This window comes from Parasteatoda tepidariorum, chromosome 4, assembly GCF_043381705.1.
Source record: "Parasteatoda tepidariorum isolate YZ-2023 chromosome 4, CAS_Ptep_4.0, whole genome shotgun sequence".
Classification (NCBI taxonomy): domain Eukaryota; kingdom Metazoa; phylum Arthropoda; class Arachnida; order Araneae; family Theridiidae; genus Parasteatoda; species Parasteatoda tepidariorum.
This window is the reverse complement of record NC_092207.1, coordinates 84,679,776-84,707,699: the sequence shown is the minus strand read 5'-3', so window position 1 is coordinate 84,707,699 and position 27,924 is coordinate 84,679,776. Positions and strand designations below refer to the sequence as shown.

At 30.4% G+C, this 27,924-nt stretch overlaps 1 protein-coding gene across 1 annotated transcript in view; it reads right to left on the bottom strand.

The window, feature by feature from the left end:
* Nucleotides 1-11,434: 11,434 nt before the first annotated feature.
* LOC107446106 (digestive cysteine proteinase 1) overlaps nt 11,435-27,924 on the bottom strand; it is a 29,070-nt gene continuing 12,580 nt past the window's right edge. The window contains exons 4-9 of the mRNA XM_021147768.3: nt 26,852-27,004; nt 21,296-21,419; nt 19,692-19,792; nt 16,103-16,263; nt 14,086-14,196; nt 11,435-11,930 (exon numbers count right to left, since the gene is read on the bottom strand). Of these exons, the coding sequence (XP_021003427.2) occupies nt 11,783-11,930; nt 14,086-14,196; nt 16,103-16,263; nt 19,692-19,792; nt 21,296-21,419; nt 26,852-27,004 (798 nt within the window). The 3' untranslated portion in view covers nt 11,435-11,782. The remainder of the gene's footprint in view (nt 11,931-14,085; nt 14,197-16,102; nt 16,264-19,691; nt 19,793-21,295; nt 21,420-26,851; nt 27,005-27,924) is intronic.

Below are 27,924 nucleotides of genomic sequence, written 5' to 3'. Positions count from 1 at the left end.
GTTCCCCACTATCACATGGACGGTCTCATCCATTCTACCTGAACTCCCCCCAATCCTGAAATTGTGAGACTGCCCCGTCCGTGTCTATAGTAACGGTTTTAGTCCCCCACTCCTTCTCTCTTATTTTACCTTGAAAAAGAATACCAGGTGCAAGCGATCGGTTACTCCAATTTTTTTTTCTTTCTAACCATGACATAATTCCTATTGTTGCTTTTCTGATATCAGATGTTTTTTTTTTTTATTACTTATTTATTTATGCCATTAACCTGATGAGATAAATTTTTTACTTCAAGGTAACGATTCAAAATAATTATAAATTATCTATTATTTTTATATTAATGATTTTCTGGAAGATATATAGATAATGCATAGCCGTAGTTTTAAATATTAATGTAAATAAAAGTTGCTTCGAAGTATGAATTTGAATTTGCAGACGATTTGATTTTATCTGTACTAAAATTAATCATCGCCCTACGTGTTGCTTTAGTTTCTTCAAGATAATTTTGATGGTGTGATTAATAATATTATAATTATAAATATTATTTTAAAGTATTGTAATTTATTTGTTGTATTTATGTTACTTTATGGTAGTTATTTGTTATATAGTAAGTCCCTACTATTTTATTACGAAAAAAGAAAGAAAATGATTAGTTGTTTTTAATTCAGATAGATTTAAACTTTTAAACACTAATTAGAGAATTAAGTGATGATTTTTGATTGGTAATTTTTTTTCTTTGCAAAATTTTATGTCTAAAATGTTTTAAAAGAAAATAAATGTACGAAAAATTTACTCAAGTTGCAAAATAAATTTTCCAGGCCATAAGCAATTATATTATTTCATAAGTAATATTATATTTCATAAAAATAATAACAACTCTAAATAATGCATAAATAAATCAAAAAATAAAAATGAAAGAATATTTTTAATAAATTAGCATGCAATATTTTAATGTATTTTATGGAAATTAACAACAGATCTGCAATTATTCGAAGCAGAAATGTTTTTTTGCTCGTAAATTTCTCTGTATGGTTTACTGATCCTTAAAAAGAATCTAAGTAACTTACCAAAAATAATTTTTTTTTAAACAAAATTTCCAGAAAAAAAGAATCGAAAATAAATAAAAATGGGAATAATAAAAATAATCAGATAAAATGAATAATACTCTACAATATACATATATATCAGTATACATTATCAATGGAATATTTATGCAAAAGATTTATAGAAAAAAAGAGAATTTTTTTAATAATCAATTATTTTTTTCTAAAATAAACTTTCTTCTGATATTATATATTATCTTATTTAATAAAATAGATTTAAATAAAATTTGAAGTCAACTAGACAAATTGAATAATATGTTATAACAAAGATATAAGTTTTTTAATAGATGTCATTTATTGTTTATTCATGTAAACGATTCAAAACTTTTTTTGAATAATTGATTTTTTTTTTTATATATATGATTTTTTTTTAATTAAGTAAAGTTCTAAATTAAACAATATCATATGAAATGAAAATTAAAAATAATTATTAAACTAAAATTTTTGTTTATTCTTAAAATAGGTTGATGAATTTTTTTCTAGGTCAAAATGCGTTAAATTAGTTTTCACCTTGGGTAGATAAAAAGTTGTCGCACTAAAAATAAATTATAAATGAAAATAAATTCGAAATATTAATTAAAAGTAATGTTTAAATTTAATTTTTAGTCTTTTTATGCAATAGGTAGGTGAATCCGATGTTTTTTAATGCATGCGACATTATTTTTTCTGTAAGGTCAAACTGAATCAAACAAGTGTCAAATAAGGTTACAAAGTGAACAATATTGAACCTTCCCGCAAAAATCCTGGCCAGGGCCTCAAAAATATAGGTCAAAAGGCCTTTGCAAGGAAAGACCTATTGTCAGTGAACCTCGCGCATTCAAACGATGACCGACCTAGAATAGAAGGAAAACAAAACCTAATTTCGGGGTGGGGAGGGTAGGAAATCACTTTCGCTTCTCGTCACCCATTTCTAGATAGTGAACGAACTCTTGGGGGTGTGTACGCATTCCGAATAGGGTGAAAGTATAGGTTCGAACATTCCATTTCGGAGAACATCCTATGGAGGCTAAGTTGAAGGTGAAAAGAAAGGGAGAGTGAAATCATTGTCGTTCATTCACTTTGCGTTGACCTGTTCCGCTTTCGTTTTCTCTTCCCCATGTTTTCTCTCTTTTAGGTTAACGTAATCTTTTATTCTGTAGTTGGCGATATATTTGGCGACTATTTGTAACAACATTTCTAATCTTTGATTTCGTATTGTTGTAACAATAGTTATTATTATTATTTTTTTTAAATAAGGATTACATTTCAAAGTTCATAGTGAGAGAAATTAATGTTTTTCGATTTTGAAATTTATTAAGGACCTTATAAAAAAAATACAGTTTCCCAAATTTAAAATTTCGAATCACTGTGGTATTACTAAAGAGGCTAAAATTTAAATCTTTATAACAATGATTATTTTTAATTTATAATAATAATTTTTCGAGGTTTATAGTGAGAAAGTTCAATGTTGTTCGATTTGTAAGTTCATTTAGGACTTGTTTGAATCAATTAAAACTATTTTTAAACATAATTAACGTATTTTCTTTCATTCGAATTAAAAACAATCTTACTAAGCATGAGATGCTTTGTTTTTCAATATGAATAGAATTAAAAAATTTTCATAAAGTAAATAAACTTTTTAAAAAAAAAAAAAAATTTAGATTTATCACATATTTTGGCATATCCAAAAATTTAAAACTAATATTTCATTTTTTTCCCTCAGCCAGGCTTTGAAATCTGTGAATTGAAAAAAAATAAAGCAGAATAAAAATTTAAAATACGTTATGTATCAACGCGTCATAATAACTCAGAAAGCAACAAGAAAGTCGATACTTTTCAAACTAAATGCCCAAAACAAAATTCAAAGATATACTTGTCAAATAAAATCATAAATAGCGAACTCTATTATTAAACAGAAACTAAAGTCATTACAGTAGGGAAAAAATGATGTTCTTGGATTAGACACAAGCTAAAAATGTACCCAAAAGATCCAACTAGAACAGCTTAGACACGGGCTCCGGGTTGAAAACGGAGAAGAGGCCGGCAAAAACTAACCTACAGACAAATGATAATAAAGGAAGAAAATATCTTGGGATGGCTCAGTTTGGTTAGTACAAGGAAGGACTTGTGGCTTTATGCACTATGTTGTGCAAAGAGTATTAAGTTAAGTATAGGAAAATAAATACAGTACAAAACCCGTTATCCGGAAATCAGAAAACCGGAAAACCAAAAAGCCGGAACGAAATTCGATAAATTTTCCCGCGATTTTTTTTAAAAAGATGTTTTTTTCTTCATAAGATTTTAGGATTTTTCTTTCTTTTTTGAAGGATGTTTACCTTACCATCAGTTTAGAAATAATCATTAGTGTATTACTTCATCGTTTTTTCTTCTTTTTAAGATAATTTCCAAATATATATTTCTTTTTTTAGTTGGGTTTAACGATAAAAAAACGGCTTTTTGTAGCGATTCAGAAAACCGGAAAAATCAGTTATCCGGAATAGCGATGGTCCCGATCGTTCCGGATAATCGGTTCCCTACTGTATTTATGTAATATTGTATATATGTATTATGTATAAATAAATATTTATTTCTATTATATAATAATAATAACAGCTAAAATAACTTGCGTGAAATAGGATAAAAGCTTTAAATTATATATAACTTGTACAGTTAGGAAAATTTTTTACATGTTTTTCTATATTTTATTATATTTCATTGTTGGTTTTTTCTAAAATTTTAAATATTAAAAAATATAAAAAATTACTTTTTAGCTATAAATAGAATATATTTTTAAAGCACATAAAAGAGCTTTTGAACTAAGTTTTAGAAAAATTCTGCAAATTACTGTTTTGAATCATAATTTAATCATTCAAGTTAAAACCTCGTAAAGTGAAAGGATATTTACAAAGAATAATTAAACTCTGTAATGGGGTAAGTTGGATACCAAGAAAATAAAAGAAAAATGCAGAAAAATGATTAATCTTTAATTAAAAACAAATGCATATCCAATATGTTAAAAAATAGTATTTTTAATTTAAATCATAATTTAAAAAAAAAAAAAATTAAAATAAGTACATCGAAAAAACTTTCGATTTAATATCTTTTTATTTCTCTAAACAAGCGAGAAATAATAAATATAATAACATATTATTCTCTAAATGAGCTTTTTGGATTTTCGATAAAATATCCGCCAAAAGCGGGATATTTCTCGCCAATTTACTCTTCTTTTTTACTTTCACTTTTCATTCCAACTGGGATGAAAGGGTTAGGGATTGAAAGAGAAAGTGGATCTCGTCCTTGGATGCGGATCTGCCCCCAAAAAGAGAGAGGCGGTCACTGATCCCTCTCCTAGGGTCGTTCACATCATCCCTTAGTGTCAATCAACTCTCCACTACGCATGCGCCCACGTATAGATAGCGTTTCAGTTAAAATTGAGCCTTGAAGGAAGGGAATCGTTGTCACTTTAGGACTATCCTGATAATGTTATATTGAACTTACGCTTTCAAGGTAACTGATGAGTGAAAAGTTCAAGGTAGTTTGTCAACACTGATTTTGTATACATCAGTGTTGCCATGGTCATTATCCTAAAATTCATACATATTATTTTCTTTTGCTTTATGGCGTAAATACTCTTAGGTTATTTTTTTTTTACTTCACTGCAGAAAACCTCGATATAGCGTCCACAATAGGCTGATTCAACGAAAAATAGGATATGATTTTTTTTTTTTTTTAATCTATGCAAATTATTTTCCTAAAAAATAAAGACAAGATCATTAAATTGAAATAATTGAACTCACTAAATAAAAAAATAGAAATATTATGATTTTATTTTTTTATAATTATGCAATGGTTTGGACTGTACTTGAATGAGTTGACGTTTCCAAAACTCTCGGGCTTTTTCAGTTTCTGTTGGGTTCTTGTTGTATCATTTCGTTTCAAAATGTCTCAGTAAGAGATTATAAATTTAATATTTAAAATTTAATTTTTTGTAACAAAAAATGGAATTACACTATAATTAAAGGAATTAATAAAATAACAAGACATAAATAGGATAAATTTAGAAATAAACAATTGAATTAGTTATTTATAATTTAGTACATTTAATTACAACTCGACAAAAATGGTCAAAATAAATTAATCAAAAATCGTTCGTTGATGCTTAAACGAAACATTTCGGTAATTAATGAGCCATTTAAATAATTTCAATCACGAAAAATTTCAACAAAAATAAATAAATAAAATAAAATTTTTAGTGAAAGTTATTATTTGATGTATACTACGAAACTAAAACTTATTTATTTCGTGAAATATTCTATCAAGATTTCTTTATTTTCAATATTCATTCGTATTTATGTATCACAGAGAGAAATAATAATAAATTAGCAGCAAATAGTAATAATTATTGTCAAATTATATAATTATTTAACTCATAATATAAATGTGTAAAAAAAAAAAAAAAGGATCAAACTTTAGTGCTGCCATCTATTAAGTATTTATAAACTTTATAATAAAGTAGTCCATTAAAAATTTACAAATAAAAAAAAAAAAAATAATAAAAAAAATAAATAAATAAATAAATAAATAAAATAAATAAATAATAAAATAAATGAATAAAAAATAAATAAATAAATAAAAACCAGCAGAAAAAGAAGTTGATTTTAATATGTTTAATTCTTCAATTTTTTTTCTTCTCTCTCTTAAGAATCGCCTGAAAACCACAAAGACTCAATAATATTTATTAAATATTTATTAAATATTAACTATAATAAAAATTTCAAAATTTGTACCCATTTTTTTAGAACAAAATTATAAGCTGTTATTTAGAAGACCCTCACATTATTCAAATTTTAAAAAGAAATTCTTCACAATAGAGCGTCATATTTTAATTTTTTTACGTGACAGTCCACGAGGTATCAGAGAGGTTCTGAGCCAAGAAGTACTTTTATTCTCTTGTGAAGCGAATGGCTCACTTGCTTGACTAAATTTGCAAAAGATCAATGGCTGGTGAGCTTGGCTTATCGAAGTGTCATTAAAAACAATAGAGTGGTTTCTTTTCTTTTTATCGAAAGTTAATTGAAAAATAAAAATAAATATTTTTTTTTTAAAACATTGACTGTTTATTTGAACTAAAATATTTTTCAACATAATAAAATAAATACAAACTTAATCAGATTTTTTTATTTAAAAAAAAAATTTAAATTAAGAAAAAAAGTAAATAAAATTCTGAGTTATAAGAAATTAGAAAATTTATTTTTCTTTCGTTTGATTACGTTAGCTGGTATATATCAAAGAAAGCGTGAAACTCAAATCTATTTTATGTCTTCGACAAATGCTCACTTGAAGGATTATTAAACAATTTTTTAATGGAATAAATTTAACTTTTCTTAATTTGTTCCTTCATATATCTGATATCTATCACTACGAGTGAGCGTGACACTCAATCCTATTTTATGTTTTCGACAGATGCTTGATAAATAATTAAAAAGAAATTTAATTGTATAATTTTTACTTTTTTAGATTTTTTTTCTTCATATGTCTGTTATCTATCGCTGCAAGTAACTATGAAACTGTTTAATGTTTTCAACAGAGGCTTGATAAATTATTAAACAATTTTTGAATGGAAAATATAAAATTCAAAATTAAGTTTCTATAAAGTTTCTAATTACCAATATTTAAATATTGCTTAAATATTATTCTATCTATACTTAATGAATAAAATATTTGTCTTCAAATATTACAGAGAAAAATGAAGAAAAATAAATAAAGTAGTCAGTAGATGTCACCACCATAGAATTTCATTAAACACACCAGAATTGCGATTTTTTAAATTTGTATGCTAAGGGACTTAATTATTTTATATAAAATAAATGCTTATAAGTAAAACCAAAAAGTTACATTTCATTAATTAGTATCAACTTTAATATTCTCTTGATCATTGTTATTAGCAGTTGTGGCACTTATATAGTTTTATTTATCGGGAAAAAAATTAATAATACAAAGTGCTTTGACATTATAAAAGTTTTTTTTTGTGCCTCTAATCGGATTACCCAGTTGTAATTTTAAAAAATAGGAATATAAATTTAGTTCACTTTTTATAATGAAAATATTAAAGCAATTAATACTTCAAATAAATTTCACTATGAAAATTATAATTTATTAAGTGTATATTAAATATTTGTAAGCATGGAAAATAATATACTTTGATATATATCTTGCTCAATAAATGATGAAAAAGACAAACGGAAAAAAATAATCTGCAATATTTAAATATGAATAGAAAAAATGATGTTTGAAATTTTTCTTATCGATACTATAAGATGTGATAATGATGTGAATGATGATATGAAGTTTAAAAATATACACAATGATGTTTTAAATTATTCAGAAACAAAAATATGTCATATACATAAACTTTCTTTTAAATAACGTTAAATTTATGTAAATAAAACATTCTGAATCAATTAATGCATACGTGAATCGGAAAATATGCAGTTATGAACATTTGGAAATTTAGTAGTTATTCACAGATGTTTATTTGCGATTTTCTTATCGAATATCGCGATTCGTATCTCTTTGAGTTGAAAACTATACATCGCGATTCAAATGCAAGTGACTGGAAAATCAATCAACGTGATTCGTATTCTTACGGTTTAGAAATCAAATATCGAGACTTGTATTCACGCTTTTTTAAAATCTAATATGGCGATTCATATTCCCCTGATGCTAATATCGAAAATAAATATTCGTATATACGTGATTTTAAAGATATGCATGTGCATATCTTTAAAATCACGTATATACGAATACGCGTGATTTTAAAGATATGCATTCGTATTCACTAGGGACATTATTCGGCCCTTTTATCGAATATTTGGTTAGCCAAATATTCGGTTGAAAATTCGACCGAATATTCAGCAAAGTATTATTTTAAAAAGTTTTTTTCGACAAGATTTTTTTTTTGGGTGGGGGGGGGAATTCAAATAGAATAATCTTAAATAGTATTATTCACTATTCATTATTAGAAATTGTTTTAACACGTTTTTGTTAAGTTTTAACTAAGTTAATTAGTTTATTTATGTTCTGAAAGGCAAATGGAAAAACAAAATTTGAAGAATTGAAACTAGATTACTTTATACCGCACGAATGAGTTTTTATTGACTTTTTTAAAATTTTTATTTGAACAATTCGTCGTTTTTTCAACATTTTAAGTTTTAAAAATTAAGAACTTTTTTTTCATTTGTTTCATTTTTGCTTGATTTTCTGTATTAACTATAGAGCAGCATTTTAACGGAACACTTCTAATAGATTTTATTCTTTTATTGTCACTTTTTTCCTCTAAGGTAAGACAGATAATCTGTAATGTAGAAAACTGTGATTCTCAACGTTAAAGTTATATTTCGGAACAATTTTTTTTCCTGCTTCTCATCTTTTATTAATTTTTCTTTTTATCATCGTTTTATTCTGACAGCTGTTTTGATTTTAAGTAGTTCTTAAAATGAATTACAGATGGCAGCACAAAGTCCCGTGATTAGTAAATGTTTATTTTTAAGTTTTATGTAGTGTTTTGTCTAAATAAAGTTGTGTCTAATAAATGCTATTTTATGTTGTGTTTTGTCTAATAAAGTTCTAAAAACCCGCCTGATAATTTCAAAGTGATTATTTCCCCGAGCAGGAAACCAAAATTGATACCTTCCATCAGGGATCTCTTCCCCAACAACGCACCATTTATTTTTCAGCAGGATTCAGCTCCATGCCACACAGCAAAAGTATGNGTTTTGTCTAATAAAGTTCTAAAAAACCGCCTGATAATTTCAAAGTGATTATTTCCCCGAGCAGGAAACCTTTTACAACAGCATTGTTTAAAGAGCAATTTTAATGAATTTAATTTTTTTTGGATTTAATGAATTTAATTTTTTTAATTTTTTTAATTTTTTTAAATTTTTTTTCTGAAAATAAGGCAATGTGAAAAAGTTAAATTGAGATTTTTAGACATTTTTTGAAATTTTCATGTTTTTTAACTTTATGTGCTTGTAGAATATATTATTTTTCACTTAAATGCAAACGTTCACATATCAAATTGAAGGTAATTTAATGCGAATTTAATAATAAATACAGTATTACAATATCTGTATTACAAAAAAAGTTATGCAACTAATGGTAAGATCTATCTTCGATTTGCATTTTTTTAAAGTGATACTCACATAATCAATACTAAGTAGGATAACCCTTATTTTTTAAGACAGCTTCACAGCGTCTTTTCATGGAGTGAAAGAGTGTTTGAGTTCATCTTTCGTAATCACATGGTGCCAAGAATCAATTATAGCTTCAATAAGTTGTCTTTTATTGGATGGACGTTTTTTTCGTACAAGAATTTTCAAACGCCGTCACAAATTTTCAATTGGATTGAGATCAGGGCTGTTTCCTGGCCATGGATAATATATCTATGCCTTTATTTTGAAACCATGCTTTGCACACTTTTGCTGTGTGGCATGGAGCTGAATCCTCTTGAAAAATAAATGGTGCGTTGTTGGGGAAGAGATCCCTGATGGAAGGTATCAATTTCGGTTTGAGGACAGTTTCGATGTATTTTTTGGCATTTAGGATACCATCAATCACTTGAATTCGGCTCACACCATCTGCAGACATACATGCCCAAATCATGACATTTGTTGGGTTTTTTATAGTTGCTTCAATGCAATCAGGAGGAAGTGCTTCACCTACTCTACGTCTTACGTATTTTCTACCATCACTACCAAAGAGCGATATTTTACTCTCATCGCTCCAGATTACTTGCTTCCATTGATTTTCTGACCATTTAATGTGTTCTTTTGTTCACTTAACTCGTTTTTCGCTTTTGCTTTTGATTTAAATATGGTTTTTTTCCTTGGAATTCTAGCTTTTAGTCCAATTCCTGATAACCTTCTTCTTATTGTTCTTGAACTTACTGCAATACCCGCTGCATTCGTTTGACATCTAATGGCATCTGATGAAATTTTTCTATCCGCAGTAGCATTTGTGCATTTTTTCCTGCCTGATTTGGTATCCTGAATGCCAAAAAATACATCGAAACTGTCCTGAAACCAAAATTGATACCTTCCATCAGGGATCTCTTCCCCAACAACGCACCATTTATTTTTCAGGAGGATTCAGCTCCATGCCACACAGCAAAAGTGTGCAAAGCGTGGTTTCAAAATAAAGGCATAGATATATTACCATGGCCAGGAAATAGTCCTGATCTCAATCCAATTGAAAATTTGTGGCGGCGTTTGAAAATTCTTGTACGAAAAAAACGTACATCCAATAAAAGACAACTTATTGAAGCTATAATTGATTCTTGGCGCCATGTGATTACGAAAGATGAACTCCGAACACTCTTTCACTCGATGAAAAGACGCTGTGAAGCTGTCTTAAAAAATAAGGGTTATCCAACTAAGTATTGATTGTGTAAGAATCACTTTAAATTGCATTATCATGTTTTTTATATTTTTGTCATTGTAAATAAATTTTTTCTTCTCATAATTGAAAAGATGTTATTTGTAGTAGGGAAAAGGAACAATCGTACTAACCTAAATTTTAGAAATTTAAAGTATTCTAAATTTTTTTATTTTGGCTAACCAAAAAAAAATTTTTTTGGGGGGGGGATGTAATACAAAAATTATAAATACTTTTGTATTAATAAAACCATTAAAACTCTTTCGTTTTCATAAAATATCTTTGGTAAAGAATAGGTGTAGAAATTCTATTTTGGGACTTCAAGACTGAAAACACGCCATTGAATTATAATTATATTTATATTTCAAAGGAGGAGTTATTTTTAGAATCTTTCCCTCTTTCACTTCCATATTAGGAAGCATTAAATGATTTTCCATAATGCGTAGAGTTACAAGGTATGTACGACTGGAACCAGTTTACATCTAAATCTGTAAGTATTTAATGCGGGACCGATGGTTTTTGCATGTCTCTTGCTGAATAACGTGTTCCAATAAACATCTGCCGGAACCATCCGGAGTTTTGTTCACTCCCCCTCCCTTGTGGAGTGGGGATGTGAACTGTTATGACCACCAGCCTACCTTTAAATAAACCTTTTTAGAACGTATTATGGCTTATGACTGCATTATTAAAGCTGAATACAACAATGATAACAGGGATGTAGCCCTGTTATTATATATATATATATAATAAACAAATTATACATGTATAATTTTATTTCATTTATTTATTTTTTGAAGAAGAAGAGGAGCATCCTATCTTTAACATTTTTTAAATTGAAATTGGCTTTAAATTCAACGTAGTTTACACTTTATGAAGCACTTCTTTAAACAAAATTTAAATTCGAAAAATACTTTTACACCAATAACTTATTCACTATGCTCTTTTTATTTCTAAAATTTTCTGTATACATCTATTACTGTATAATAGTATAAAAGTAATATTTCTATGTATTATTAAATAATAATTGTATTTTTTGAGTATATGATACAATGAAATTTCTTACAATAAAATTTTATGCAACATGAAACTTTCTAAAATAAATTAAACTTCATCAAACCCCGAAGTATCCGCAATGAAGTTCATATGGCATCTGACAATATTATAAGAACTTGTATGCACATTACACATGCTTTAGTATAGGCATAGTTTTAATTACTATTGAATTGGTAGATTAAATTCAATAAATCAAGCACTCTTCTTTGTGGTCAGATTACATGGCTCTAGGTCCTAATAGTACAGGTGATCCATCCGGCTTTGCATCTAATACTGGGAAGAGAGCCCTACTTGCCAGGCCACATTGATTGTGTTTGTTTCGTACCATTTTTGCAAATCCGTCTTCACCCCAGCGTGTACTCCAACTGAAATTATTTAACAGTTTTCATTAGAGGATTTTATATTTTGCACTCTATCTGTTTTTTTTCTTCATATTATTATACATGGTGTACTAAATTGGTACATGGTGTACTTATACATGGTGTACGCACAAAATTAGTAGCATTGATTCTCAAAACAATAGTGGGAGTTTTAAAATACTTGTAACGTTTATTTAATAACAATATTATACATTTTCAGCAGCCGTGGCCTCCCTATAAAAATAACTACTGGATTTTAAAGACTTTTAAAGAAAAAGTATAATTTAATTAAATGTAACTAGTGATAAATATATTTATGCAAATGAACGATATCATATTACGAATTTATTTAAATTCGTTTTTTTATTCTTTAAATAAAGAACTATACAATGAAAAGAAATTCGAATTTTATCTCCATTTTCCAAAAGAACTATGTCCATTTTTGTAAACACGCATTTTGAGCTGCGTTCTCCAGATTTAAAAATTAACCGACGCGAGGGCACCATTAACCTCTGTGAGGAAACCATGTAAAATAAAACTTTGTTTTTTTAAAATAGATAGCTTATACAGAATCAACAAACAGGCGTTCTTAAAATATTTACATTTATTTGCATAGCTCTTTTTGCGTTGAAAAATTCCTAAATCACTGTCATTTAAATATTGTCAAAAATACAAACTCATCATAGGCGGCGTGCAACATCATGTACAATCCTGCTTTATTTATTTATTTTTGTATAAAGTACTTTTTTTAAAAAAAATTTGGACACTTAAAATTAAAAAACGAGACTTTTATTTTTAAAAGAATATTTCCAAATTACTGTGATGCTATTTTAAGAAAACAGGTTGTTTTGCAATGAGTACACTTAAAAAATATTTTTATAATCCGCTTAAACTCGTCTCACCATCCTATTCTGTCCTCAGACGAAAAACTCACCCGCCAAACTTTATGAAATATTTAGCACTGATATATTCAAGACCACAACAACATAATCCTCGTAAAAAATGGAGAACGCGATACTGAAATAACAAAAAATTCTTTGAAATTGAAAACTTCACAAAACCATTCTCAAATGCGAGACAGCCTGCTTCAATACAGGTTTCAAATTGATGGAGGAAATCACGCGGAGTTGAAAGATTCTTGGACGGCAGAATTCAGTACGACAATGAATGTTCTCTGGTGCTATGTCAGCGTTCCGTAAACTATGTTTTATAGATATCGCCAGAGGAGAAAAAAAAATCTAGACAAAGGGAAATAGGAACTAGAAAGGGAGACTTAGGAGGCCAAGAGACAAGCCACCACCGATTATCCTTCTATTTGGAAACGCGATCTCCTGGTAGTTTCACCAAGCAGAAATCCTATCATGATTCGTACTTTGCTTTCAGACCCCACATTTTATGGTAAAAATTATTTATTTAGGAAAGTTTTCTCTTATAGCGTATCTACCACTACAAAATTACAACTACAATTCACTAGTATATAAGACATGTTAACTCGATTCTATGTCGGGGTACTTTTTCATAGATGACGGTTGACATGTTCGATAACAACTATCCCCACATTGGTAACCTTCGGACGTGATACCTACCATGATACGTGATACCTTCGTGGTGACCTACCTTGGCAGAAACTCCCACTTCGATATGAATACGCTTACCTAGACAGTAACGCCTACTTCGATGGATGGTCCAAATTGAACAGTTGACTTGAGACTGCGACATTATCCACCTCCTCGCACTGTTGCTACTCAGTCACGTCTCGATCACACACAACTTCAGCCTGCAAACACCTGACTGCTAAAGACAACACAGGAGCGACTACGACCATGATCTTAATACAGCTCTCATGACTAATGTACAAAACCCGGTGACCTTAATCCAGCTCACCCGGTCTGGCACGAATATAGCAACTAGTGGTATCCATGTATCGAATTCTATCACAGCTGTAATTCTGGTGGGAGAGTACTGTAGCGTATCTTCCACTGCAAAATTACAACTATAATTCACTAGCATATAAGACATGTTAACTCGACTCTAGGTCGGGATACCTTTTCATAATTGATTTTGAGGTTGACATTGTCGATAGCTACCAACACCATACTCTCTTTATAAGGCTGGGGGAAATAATTTTTTGTTTTATCCTGTTTATTATTTTTATACTTGCCTATTTTTCACAATCCAGTAATCTTTTCCATTTTCAGTTCCGTATCCAGTAATTGTTAGAGCATGATCTAAAGTTGTGTTGCTACATCCTGGATCGTCATAGATTCCACTTCTAAAAAAAAGTTAAGAAAAATAATGTTTACTTCCTTCTTTTATTTGCAAAAGCAATTGATTTTACATCATTGGCCTCCATGCATCGCAGATGCAGAAGATTATAGCAGCGAAAAAAAGAAAAAAATACAAAAACATAGAACGGTAAAATAAACTTCATGAGAATAACAGTAAATGCATTAAAACAAGAATAATAAAACTTTAAAAGCAAAAGAAAAAATGTACATAATAATACATAATAACTGATATGTATTTATTTATGCAAATATGTATAAATAGAAACAGCTATAGAAAAGTATGTAAACCAGAAGGACACTTTTTTGTGCTTCTATGTATAGTTGACCATGAATGAACTTTTTAGCTGATAAAGGAACTTTTATCCAACAGACTAGAAGCCAAAGAAAGTTATGATTTTTATCAATTGTGTTAGTTGATAAAACAATTGATAATAATCATAATTTTCTCTTCAGCATTGCGTTTGTTTGTTTTTTAACGTTATGTTGATTAAAGTTTGTTTTTAACTGTCTGAATCAAATTAAATCGATTTTTCTTGAATTTTGATTTTTCTAATATTTTTAGATAGAAATTTTGTTTTTAATTTGATATAATTTTCATGTTCTTGTTTTTTTTTTAAACATAATTCAATCATGAAAAATTCAAACCTAACATAAAACAATATTTTAAAAAAGCATGATAAATGAAATTAAAAGAAATAATTTGACTATTTGAATCAAATTACAATATTTTAGTTTCGAAATGTTTTTACAATACTTAGTTTAGTTCGAACATTTTAAAAAAGAATTTTTTTAATAATCGTATTCTAATGCATTTCCTTTAACATATTTTCAATCAAGAATAAACTTCTATTCCAACTGTAATGAACGTAATAAAAATGTTCATAAGTAAAATTCGCATGAAAAATATAATTAAAGTTATGCTACAAAATGGTTATAATTAAAGTTACGTTAAGAGCAATATAGAGTCCGTTCTGATAGGCGGACGTTTAGGAAAAACTTGGTATATACCTTATATTAACATATTAACCAAGAGAAAGAAATTAGCAATTAAATATTGTTCACATTTTGACTTATAAATGGTGCGTTTCGTGCACCAGAAAGCGGGCCAATGCGATTTAGGGTGGTTTAAAAAGCGAAGCGTCACAATATCATTCTGCGTTATGTCATTACAAGAGAAAGAACAATGAAACACGATTGCTTAATTAACCCCTTCCTTCTCGTTCCCGTGAAAATGACGGGGTGAGGTTTCACCCTCTATTTCTCGCTCCAGTGATATTAACGGGCTGGAGTGTTCAGTAGTAACGCGTCAATAAGACTAAAACTAATTCATTTCTTTTGCCCGGGAAACATTTTACTTCTCATTTTACTCACCAGATGGCAGTATCAGGATATTTTTAAGGTGATTGTAGATAGTTAGTTTATTTAAAGCTAGATGTCAGCACTAATCAAATACGAAATACAAAAGCCAAAAAAGAGGCACTTTTATGACCGTTTTCTTGAAAATTAACCGATCGTTAAGGGGTTAAAAGAATCATGAAGGGAAGATAACACTAAAAACGATTTCATAATGAAACTAAACTCAATGCATAAGCAAGCGTAGCATGTCATGTTGCTACATTTAGGTTGAGGAGCCCATCGTATAGCGATTGAACTCCCTATAACGTATTTTGGGCAAGCATTTGACGAAAACAAAACAAACAAAAAAGCACTGTACATTTACTATAAATAAATTTTTCTGTTTATAATTTGTGTTTTTTGTTCATTAAGCACCCTCTTCATGCGTGGTGTTCTAAATTTTATTTTTTTATTGCAGATTTTTGCTCTAAGGAAATTTTATTTGATTTTAACTACCCCTGTGCATATTATTTATTATGAATTCATTGAAGTTACTTGTAGTGTCGAAATTTTGGCCGATATCCATCTAATCCAGCAGCTACAGGTCCAATCAGAGCCACAGCCATTAACAGAGCATGTTCATCTCCATAGGGTATCTCTAAATATCCTTTGATAGGGGAGCCAATATTTTCCGGTGAAAACCTGCAATCTCCACCCTGAAATTTTTTTCCAAATGTTAATTTCTTTTATATTTAGCATATTTTCACATTAGTTACTTTGTAACATGTTGTTTTAATTGCATACATTGTCTGGATACAGTTTTAATAAAACCTATTACAAGATTGATTATTATTTTTGTTGTGTTGTTGTTGTTTCTAATGCCACTTGCCACACGGGTAAGATTGCTTGATAAAACAGATCAAATTTAAGGCAGAGTGTGCGTTTCTTGTTTTTCAGTGGCGCCATCTATGGCCAAGAATTCGACTTCTGCCACATAATACGTCGCACCCGTTTATAGGGCGGGCCCATTCATTCATCCACTGATCGTACTTTTGCCCTGAATCAGAGAACGATCGATCTCCAATCCAGTACCCCCAGAGGTTTTGATTTGTTATGGGAGCATGAAGATTTTTGTGACTCGACAGATTTAACGTGCAATACGGGGAGTACTACACGGGAAGTCTTCGGCCTTTCCGGGGTTCGAACCCACAAACTCTCTGACATGGGCCCCCCGCGCCCTACCGATTAGGCTATCCCTACCCTTAATTATTACTTTTAAAAAAGTAAATTTAGCTTATTTATCATTTGATAGTTGTGAAATGAAAACTACACATGTTTATCTTAAAATAATACTTAAAAAATGGGTAATATCGCTGGATTAATGTATTAAAAGAAAATCAATTTTAGTTTTCAGCTATTAATTTTGAATAATAATTGAAACTTAAAAAATAATCACCGCGAAGAATAACCTTAGCAACAATTTTACCTTGCCTAACAGTTAGGCTCAGAATTTTGCACAATATGGGCCGTATAAGAACATGCACCGAAGGACCAATATTGGAATATTTAGATTTTTTTAACATTGGTCATAGAATTCACTATATAGGGCTTTTATAGGTCAATATAGGGTCTATATTGGCTAAATAATAAATATAAAATATCAGGTGAATCGGACAATTTCATAAGGACCGATATTGGATGTAAAGTGGCTGTAAAATATCGGGTGAATCAGACAATTTCATAAGAGCCGATATTGGATGTAAAGTGGCTGTAAGATATCGGGTGAATCGGATAATTCTATATAGGGCCAATTTCGGAAAAATAACGGCCCCTTGAGTCCCTATTGAGCTAAGATTCATGAATGTTGATCCAATGAGTTATTTTGCTGTTAGGAAATAGTAAGAAAGAATGATAGATAACTATTGCAGGTAAATAATGCTAAATGAAGAGCAGTGTGGATAAAGAGGGTTGGTGACATTTTAGTGAACTTGAGTAAATAATGATTGATTTAGCAATAAATAATAATAGTAGCAACAAATAATAATAATAGTAACTGGAATGATTTAAACTTAATTAATTGTGTTGGTATAGCTCTTGAAGTTCTGTGCGTGATTTCGTAGAGTTGAACTCATGCATTACTGATTCATTGATTATTTAGTTTTTTCCCCAACTTATACGGAAAACGAGTATTCAGCTAGTAATAATAATAATATACTGAAGAAGTTGCACAGACACAAAATAATATTTTTTTCACTCAGAAAAAAATTTAAATTTAAAAGGGTAGTGCGCTTGAAACACAAAATATTGCGAACCAGAAACAAGAATATTATATGTTGAAACTATTAAAGGGACTATTTCTTATAAAGCTGGTAGATAGACTATTCTTATAACAATTTATTTGTGGATGGGGAGTAATAATAGTTTGCTTTATTATATAACCACTATTTAGAACAAATAAAAAATTATACAGTTACACTTTTAACAATAACAAGTACATGTCTACACAGTGCAAATACATCAGTTGGTGGCGTCAAATACCTAGTTAACAACAACATCCAGCAATATTGATCTGATGTGTTAGATTTAAAATAAAAGTAAAAGCAAATTGGACCTGCCCTGACATAAGCTACAGCTTTTAATTTCTTTCCATCCTGGTTCTAATTCCCTACGAATATTTTCAAAGCTCACCAGTCCCGGAAAGGTTAATGATGATCACGTCACTAACAACCAGTATTTTATACATTAATATTTTGTCTTATATATCTTTAATCCATTGTAAGAAATAAATAAAAAAAATAAATAAAAAAAATAAACAAAACATATCCTAACATCTAAAAAACTAAAGGAATACTTTAATATGAAATATTATGCTTTGTATTATGTGCCGTATAAATTATACAAATTTATTCATTGTAATATATTAATTATATTGAAATTTATTTTGAAGAAAACTCGTTTGTATAACCAATTCACTACCTCAAACTGGAATAATAAGCAAGTTTCTCCTCCCCCACCATCTCAAACGTAAGGATTTACATATACCTGATCCACTCGGAACAACTTTGTGGATTTACATACGGATTTACATGTAATAAACCTTAAAAAGAACATCAGTGTGGAAAATACCAAAGCTGTGGCAATTGGCAGTTAATCTAATAATGAACATCAGTAGGAAGAATACGAGAATAGTGGCAATCAACCTTGAAAAAACATCAGTGTAAGGAGTACCGGCGCGGAGTAGTGGCAATAAACCTTAAAGAGAACATCAGTATGGAAAATACCAGAGCTGTGACAATTGGCGGTCAATCTAATTATGAACATCAGTAGGAAGAATACGAGAATAGTGGCAATCAACCTTAAAAAAACAGTGTGAAGAGTACCGGAGTAGTGGCAATAAATCTTAAAGAGAACATCAGTGTGGAAAATACCAGAGCTGTGGCAATTAACAATCAATCTAATATTGAACATCAGTAGGAAGAATACGAGAATAGTGGCAATCAATCTTAAAAAAACATCAGTGTAAAGAGTACCGAAGTAGTGGCAATAAACCTTGAAGAGAACATCAGTGTAGAAAATACCAGAGCTGTGGCAATTGGCAATCAATTTAATAATGAACATCATTAGGAAGAATACGAGAATAGTGGCAATCAATCTTAAATAAACATCAGTTTAAAGAGTACCGGAGTAGTGGCAATAAACCTTAAAGAGAACATCAGTGTGGAAAACACCAGAGCTGTGGCAATTGGCAATCAATCTAATAATAAACATCAGTAGGAAGAATACGAGAATAGTGGCAATCAACCTTAGAAAAAAACATTAGCTTGCAGAATACCCTAGACAAATGTATACCGGGCACTGACACTTAACCTTTAAAAAATGCAATGGAATTGGGAATTCTGGGCAATGTAAGTCGAACAATAACGCGCACTTCCCACTAATCTGACGATTATTGATGATAAATTGCCATTATTAACCTCTTCAGGGCGGGTGAGTCATGTAAGCATTCTCATATACCTCCATTTTAAAGGAGGATTACATATACCTCCACTCGGAACACCTTTGTCGGTACATCACCAATTTGAAAGATAGCATTCATTTTGGATCGATATATTTTAAATAAAAGAAATTGTATATTCATATTTACTTTATCTTCGTATGGATAAGAGTCTTCTGTGTCGATTCCTCCATGCACAATTGCAGCCTCATATGCTCGGCACATCTGACCACCGCCACATTGGCTATTACCTGCACAAAAAGTTTCTAATTATTATACTTAAGATCTTAAGAATGTTTATGTTTTTAAATATAACATAAACCGTATTTATTCTCTAAAAAGTTTTGATCACGGACATTTTCAAACATTGTTACATTGCTCACCAACGCATGACAGGTATGTTAAACAAGATGTCCCTTAATGACCACCTTTCTTGTATTTTTTCAAAAATGGAGTCAAAAGAAGTATATACATTAGGGGTCAAAATTTATATTTAGGAGAGTTAAAAAGAAAAAAAGCGCTTATGAATGGAAGACAATGGGAATAAAAAAAAATTCAAAGCTTCTTGATTAATAAATAAAACAGAAGTTAAAAGGGATTGTTTAGAAATTACTTCCTAGCTTTCTTCAGGTAAACGATATACAGGGTTATTCATAATTCCCTCCGCCTGTAAACGCCATTTTTCTTTACTACAACTGACTTCAGTGGTACATGTTACTGCCATCTACCGGCAACTGCTTGAATCAAAACTTGAATACTTTCGGAATAATTTCATATGTTCTTTTTTGCCATATTCGTCTTCGTTTTTTTACTATAACGCTTCGAAACCCCGGAGGGAATTTTGAATAACCCTGTATAGTGCGGCTTTGAGGAAAACTCCTCCAGACTGAAAGTCTGGTGCTGTCTGCTGCTATGGTAACAAGCGAGAGCACATTTCTAATGCGAGTGAAATGGAGGAGAGAAGATGTCGATTGGTTTACTTATGACGACCTACGCTGAGATTGACAAAACTATCCACACCCCTATTCAAAGCGACCTTTCCTCGTAACCATAGCACCTACCATGATGCGAGACGGGTGTCTGGAGGAGTTCTCCTGAAAGCCGTACTATAGTTTTGATGTCCCTCATCTGCATCAACTGGCAATTCCACAAACTTTGATAACATTTTTATGTTTTTTCGCTCTTTATTATTTATATGCCTCTCCTATTGGGTAAATAGCCTTTTTAACTTAATTTTTAGCAAGAATTTTTAAAATATATTCTGATTATGGTGCCCTCCATGTGTGAGAATTTTGAAAATAGACATTAACGTTTTTGCAATGATCAATTTAATTTTTTTACCTGTCAAAATTCAATTATACTGCAATGGAAATTATACTTAGCAATATGGAAATTATACTTAGCAACTTTCGAGCTAAACAAAATAACAGAAGCTGAACTAAAAGGGAAAACTTAATAAAATACAATAAAAATTGAAAATGAGTAACTTTTTCAGGTAGGTAAAAAATGATAAAAAAATTTGATTTTTCTCAGTTCTAAGACGAAAAAATTGTAGGGGTGCTCCTCAATTTGAAAAACATGAATTTCTGAAAGTACGAAAGCAATTTTCTCTATTTCTTTCGTTTTATGTCTGGTGAATTTAATTTTTTCTCCTCCTTCTGAAAGATTCTGAGATTCCGAAGACGAAGTCTTTAAAATTTTTATTTTATTTACTTATCATATTAATAATTTTAGCGATTGTGAAAAATTCATACCTGTTAATGTTGAGCAATCCGTCAATTGCTGCTCGCTTAGTTTTACCAATTTTCCATGTCTTCTTTTCAATTGCCCTTCCAAAGCAGCGACTCCAGAGAAAGCCCAGCAGGCACCACACCTACCCTTAAATTGAAAAATGAAAAATGTTCGTCAAATAACAAGCGTAGATGGGGAAAAGAAAGAGCATTTGAATGAAAAATATATCCTAACTTTAAAATTGGTTATAAAATGCTTTTTTTGTGAAGGCAATCAAAAATCTATATTGAATTCAAAAGTTATTCAATGTTTAAGGCATCAGTCTCTTCGTAGGTGTGGGTTCGACTCCCACCGCTGCCAAACAGTTTCTTAAGAGAAAAAAAAATGTATTTTGCTCTATAGCAGATTATTACAAAACTTTCATATGATTTTTTTTGCGAATTATTGAACTTTTTTGCATAGGAATGGCAAGATAATACTTTTATCAGTTATTATTTTCGGTAGTGCATGCACAAAAGAATGAAAAAAGAAACGTAGGAGTCTATGCATAGTCTTACGCTATGCTAAATATCTTTTTTATGTAACCATTGTTGAACAGCCGGCCCAATTTAGGGTTTACGACTACTAATGCTCAACTCCGTAGCCTTGCAATTTTGAACCAATCCAGAAGACAAGGAAACTCCTGGATCAGTACCCCCAGAGGTATTGATTTGTTACGGGAACCTGGAGGACTTTGTGAATCGGCAGATTTAGCGCGCATCAGTTACCATTTACTACATAGTCTTTAGCCGGTGGGGATCATGCTATATGTCTTTATTTATTTATTTTATCAGTCGTTGAACAGCCGACCCGAATTTGGGTTTACGACTACTATTGTTCAACTCCGTAGCCTTGTAGTTTTGAACCAATCCAGAAGACAAGGAAACTCCTGGATCAATACCCTCAGAGGTATTGATTTGTTATGGGAACATGAAGGACTTAGCGACTCGACAGATTTAATCAGCAACCATTTACTACACGGGGAGTCTTTGGCCGGTGGGGATCGAACCCACGACCCCTTGGACATGGGGCCAGTGCCCTACCGACCAGGCTATCCCGGCAATGCTGCATGTCTTAGAGTTAAGAGAGGTAGCATGGTCGGATGGCCTTAGACACTGGGTTTAGGCATCAGTTTTTAGAGGCGTGGGTTTGAATCCCACCACAGCATAGTATTTATAAAATATAGGATTTATCTTAGAGTATAATTTTCTTAATAAAAGCGCTGATCCGGAGTCGTCATTTCAGATACAGAATAAGGAAGGGAAAGAGCGCACATCTCCTGAGTTATCGGTAGCGATACTGAATGGTCCAAGACGCTAGTTTAATGAAAGACTTTGATGACCTACTTATCTTGTTTTTGTGAATTTAAAATTAAAAGGCTATAAATGTTTGGCACCACATCTTGGATTTATTTTATTTTAGCTTTCAGTTTGTTTATAAAATGACATCCCAAGACATGAAATATTTTATTCGTGGCTTTGATTGTCTGCATATTTTATATATTATTTACTCATAATCAGGTAACAACCAGCAAAAACGTTGTGCTAAAGCACTTCAACTGAATGGTTTAGAATTGGAATGGCTGGGGCAAAATTGGAGAATGAATTCGGCATGTATTGGGTCAAAACATCTTATTCAATGCTTCAAATGGAAAATTCTTATTTGAAAAGTAGACGAGGCTCTCGTTAAGAAAGTTTATTCCAGAATGCTGCGAAACAGGACTGTAAGGAATTGCTAAGCTACAGTAAAAAAACCTAAGTGAGACTGAATGACGGTTAGACTCTGTAAGGCATAGTTTGGCATTATTGTGATAAAATGCGAGGCAAGCTGTTGAAAATGACACATTAAATATCAAGAATGGTATTCCTATTTAGAATAGCTGTTAATGAGTTTATGGAAATGTAGAAATAATTTGGAAAAAAAATGAAAAAAGGATTACTATTAGAAATTACCTTTTTAATGTTAATTATTTATGACAAATTATTAGAAAAAGATTATATATTTTTCCTTGAATATTTTTATTTGCAATAAATTCTTTAAGAACTAACTTATGCTTTAAAAATTAACTTATGCTTATACCTTGAGGAACCAAAACTATCGCATAAGGGAAAGAGGTAGCTCGAACCATAGCTTGAATGCCTGTTTTATTTATTCAATTTTAATGATGAATCTGAAATAAGCTTTTTTTCGCTGATCAAAAATGTATCGGTTTACTCTCAGAGAAATAGTTTCTACTTAGAATCATACGACCATACAAATTTGTTCCAACCTAACAAAATATAGTACTAAATAAGGTATACTGAATACATTTCTGTTAAGGTTGAACCACATTATTATACGATCTAGTTCAAGGGATCCAGTTCGTCAATCACTTCATCTATAGGAGCGATGGCTGTTGACCCAAGTTCGAATCCCAGCGTTGACTAATTCTTCTCCCTGCTCACACCTATCACTTTGATATGACATAAAATATCCTCAGTAGTAGTCGGGTAATGGATTAGAATCCCCTTACAGTACAGTAAACCTTGGGAAGTTTTCGTGGTATTTCTTTCCATGTAACGCAAATGTGGTTTAGTCCACCAAAAAATTTTCCACAAAGGCATGCTTGTTCCGATGCTTGATACAGGAGTTCCCTTGTCTTCTGGATTAGGTTCAAAATTACAAGGCTACGAAATTGAAACTTGAACTCAGAATTGGGTCTGCCTTTTAATGCTGGTTATAAATCACTTCATCGACAGGCCGTTTTATCGACACCACTTTGTCGAAGGGCCATTTTATTGAAAAGGTCATTTTGTTGAAAGGGCCATTTCGTTAACACGGTCTTTTCGTCCACAAGGTCATTTTGTTGACAGGTATTTCCTTGAGAAAATTGTTTCGTTGGGAGGTTCATTACGTCAACACAGCTATTTTGTCTAAAGGGTCGTTTCGTTGACTGTTTCATTTCGTAGACAGTATCGTTTTTAAACGGGTCTTTCGTTGACACGGCCATTTCATGACACTGTTAAGCGTAATATTAAAACTATTTTCAGGATTTGTTAGGTTAAGCGGTACGTCATTTGCTTTTTTTTTTCAATTTAGTGTTTGTTGGAATCTTTCAAACCTAGCCTAATGCCAAATTTGTATACTATTTTGAAACTGCCACAGATGAAGCATTTTTTTTTAAATTTAAAATTGTCTACTTCTCTTACTGCTTGTCAGTTTACAGAAACTGAAACTTGGCACATTTATTGTTCCAATGGTATTTCACCCCTATTTACTTCTAAGGTTGTATGTTTATGTTCAATTTTTAATAGATTAGCATTGCTAAGACAATTGTAATTGCTACAGGGAATTATTCTGGATGTAGCAAGTGTATAAAGAGAGAAAAAATAATGAAGAAATGACAGTGAATTAATGAATATGAGAAATATTGATTTCTATATTAGTGAATACTGAAATAATTTTAGAACTGATAATTGTATTTAAAAACAATTTTCTAATCAATTAATACTTAGTTGGGGGACGTTTAAATGAAACTGGTTGATGTGTACATCTTGTATACAGTTTGTGTGTATACATCTTGTAATAGTGTAATGCTCATATGTGCGCAAGCATTGTCCTCAAGTCATTCCTAAAAGCATGATCCCTGATCATTGTAAACAACCCATTGTGGCTCTAGTATGACGATAACAATCAAATTATTTTTAAAATCAAATGGAATTAAATGTAATACAAATGTTCTATTATTCTTTATTGATGAATATCTTGGGGGGAAAAACAGAATTTTTTGCAGTAAAATTGTTCATTTTTTACCACGTTTATATAAACTTGCCTTCGTGTATGTCTGTCCGGGTGGAATTTTGTAATCGATTTTAAACTAACTTCCCGACTAGCTACAAACTTCAAATTTGGCACATAGTTCAGAATTGAATGACAATGCATGAAAATGAAGAGAAAAAAGACAAACAAAGTGAAATAAAATTAAAATTTAAAAAAAAAATTATTTTCGAGATTGTTTTTTGTTGTCGATTCCATTATTTCAAATTAGGTGTCAGGTGAAAAGATTTTTATTGTCGGAGTATTATATCATTGGCTGAAAAATCACGTGGTAGGATCCAGTTTTCCTCATTCATTTCCAGATTGTTTTGGTTGTCATCAGCATAAAATGAAAGTTCTATTATTTTAGTAGTGGTCTTGTAGTAGTCTTGACTACTCTTGACTAAGAAAAATAATCTGAATAGAAATATATATTTTTAAAAACCACGTTTTTTGTAGTGAAGAATAATAATTAAAAAGTAATAATTTCTAAAAAAATATAAAATAAGAATTAAAAATTAAAAAAATTATAATTTAAAATAAAATAATTCAAAATAAAAAATAATATTTTTAAGAACCACGTTTTTGTAGTGGAAAATAATAATTTTAAAAAAAAATTGAAAAACGAAAAACGTGGGGAGCATGAAATACATAATAGTACATATGCACATTTTCTTACTCATACACACGCACAGCCATATATGCATCCACGTACATATGCATATACACAAACATATTCCACATCCACATTCAGACACAATTACAGATATACATATACATATTCTCAAGAGCACACATACACACACTAATATAACATTACTGTTTTGTATTTCATGCGCCCCACGTTTTTCGTTTTTCAAATTTTTTTTAATTATTATTCTCCACTACAAAAACGTGGTTTTTAAAAATATTATTTTTTATTTTGAAATTTTTTTTGTTTATACTTTAGAAAAACCAAGGACATCAGTTTAGTTCTCACAGCTATGAAAATAATCATAGACCTAAAATAATTGTTTAAACATAAGTAAACTAATTCATATGGTATTCTTGCGAACAAATTTAAAAATGTAGCTTCGGAATAAATACATTAAAAATTCCGAAAGACAATTTGAATTGAATGCAGTTTTACATTTGTTATTTCTGTTCTTTGGATGCAAATTTAAATTTAAATATTAATATTATTATAATTTAAATATTATTTAAAAAAAAACTTTGGTAGGGTTATTAAAATTGTAAGGCATCAACTGTTTTAGATCTTGTTTTCTCCAGTTTCATTCTTTTTCATTTATACAAAATTGCTTGGATAAAAATAAACAAATCAAAATGGAACATCAATGACAAGACATAAATTTATTAGTGGTGCCAGGTCACAATACGCATCCTCAGTGTAAAGTTAACTTTATATATTGTCAACGAAACGACCCTGTCGACAAAATGACCCTTTACCGACGAAATGGCCTGTCATCGAAACGACTTTCCTAGTAGATTAAATGATCTATCTACGAAGTAGTATCGATGAAACAGCCTGTCCTTCAAGTGATTGTCGCCGAAATGAACTCGACCAAGTTCAAGAAGGATTAAGGACTATAATTTAACTTGTATATTAAGGTTGCAGCAAATTTAAACTAAATTATGGTTCAAAGTGTTATGGTATTTCTAACAATGTTTTGAGGAGTACTTTTAGGAAATAAAATGACCACTCCCCATTCATTTCTATGTTTTTCATGAAGCATGAAATTCCTTACTTGATTCATAACTCTTGTGACGTATCCTCTTTTATTCCAGTCGATGCCGTCAGGTATTGGATGGTTGGATGGAGGTGAGTACAGTAAACTCTTATTGTTGCACTCCATTTTGTCTTCCAATCCTGAAGCTAAAGCATTAATTTCGTCATCAGTCTGAAAACAGAACCAAAAATTTGACATTTACAATAGGTATTTTTAATATTCTTTATCCTACATGCCCTTTATGCTTTAATACGTTGAGAAATTCTACGCAAAAATATTATTTAGAGATTTTGTGCAATTTATTGTTTTTTATTAAATTAAGCTTATTAGGTGATAAATTAAACAATTATAAATTAAATAATAATAATAATTGTTATTAATAAATTAAAAATTAGGTATAAAAAGAAAACAATGTTTAAACAATTTGTTTCAGAACCAGCTCATATCTAAAAACACTGTAACGGTTAGATACAACAGAGTAAAGTTCTAAAGCTCGTTGTTTCTTTCTTCCAAAGCCAGCTTAATAGAAGAAATTCCAAAATGGTAATATTTAATATGGTACAGTCTAACAAATAGCTACAGTTAGAACTAATAAAAGAATAAATTTGGATAAAAACTGTTATTTAGAGTTACAATATAAGTAATTTTTGATAATTTATTAACTTTTCTTTTCTCCGTTTCCAGAAGAATTTATAATTTAACAGAATTTAATACTCAGGAAGTAGACTAATAAACGTAGACTAATTAACTAGCAATATTTGCTAAGGTAGTACTCATCAATTTTACAACTTGACCAAAAATATTCCTATTAAAGTTATTGGTTTATTGGCATTACATACATTTGCAGGCTGGTGTGCTCAATTAAGATTTATAAACCTTTGTCAAGTTGGACAAACAGAACAATTCAAAGAAGGATATTAAGAAGAATACTTCGAGGATTAATAAAGGCTCTACTGTGTCTAGGGCAAAACATCCTTTGGAAAATGCGTTACTCTGACGCCATAGTGGATATAGATCCTGATTGGCTGTTGAAACGTGGCATTTGTCTATGTTAGCAACTGTTTTCTTCATTCTCTTCATTCAGAGTGAGC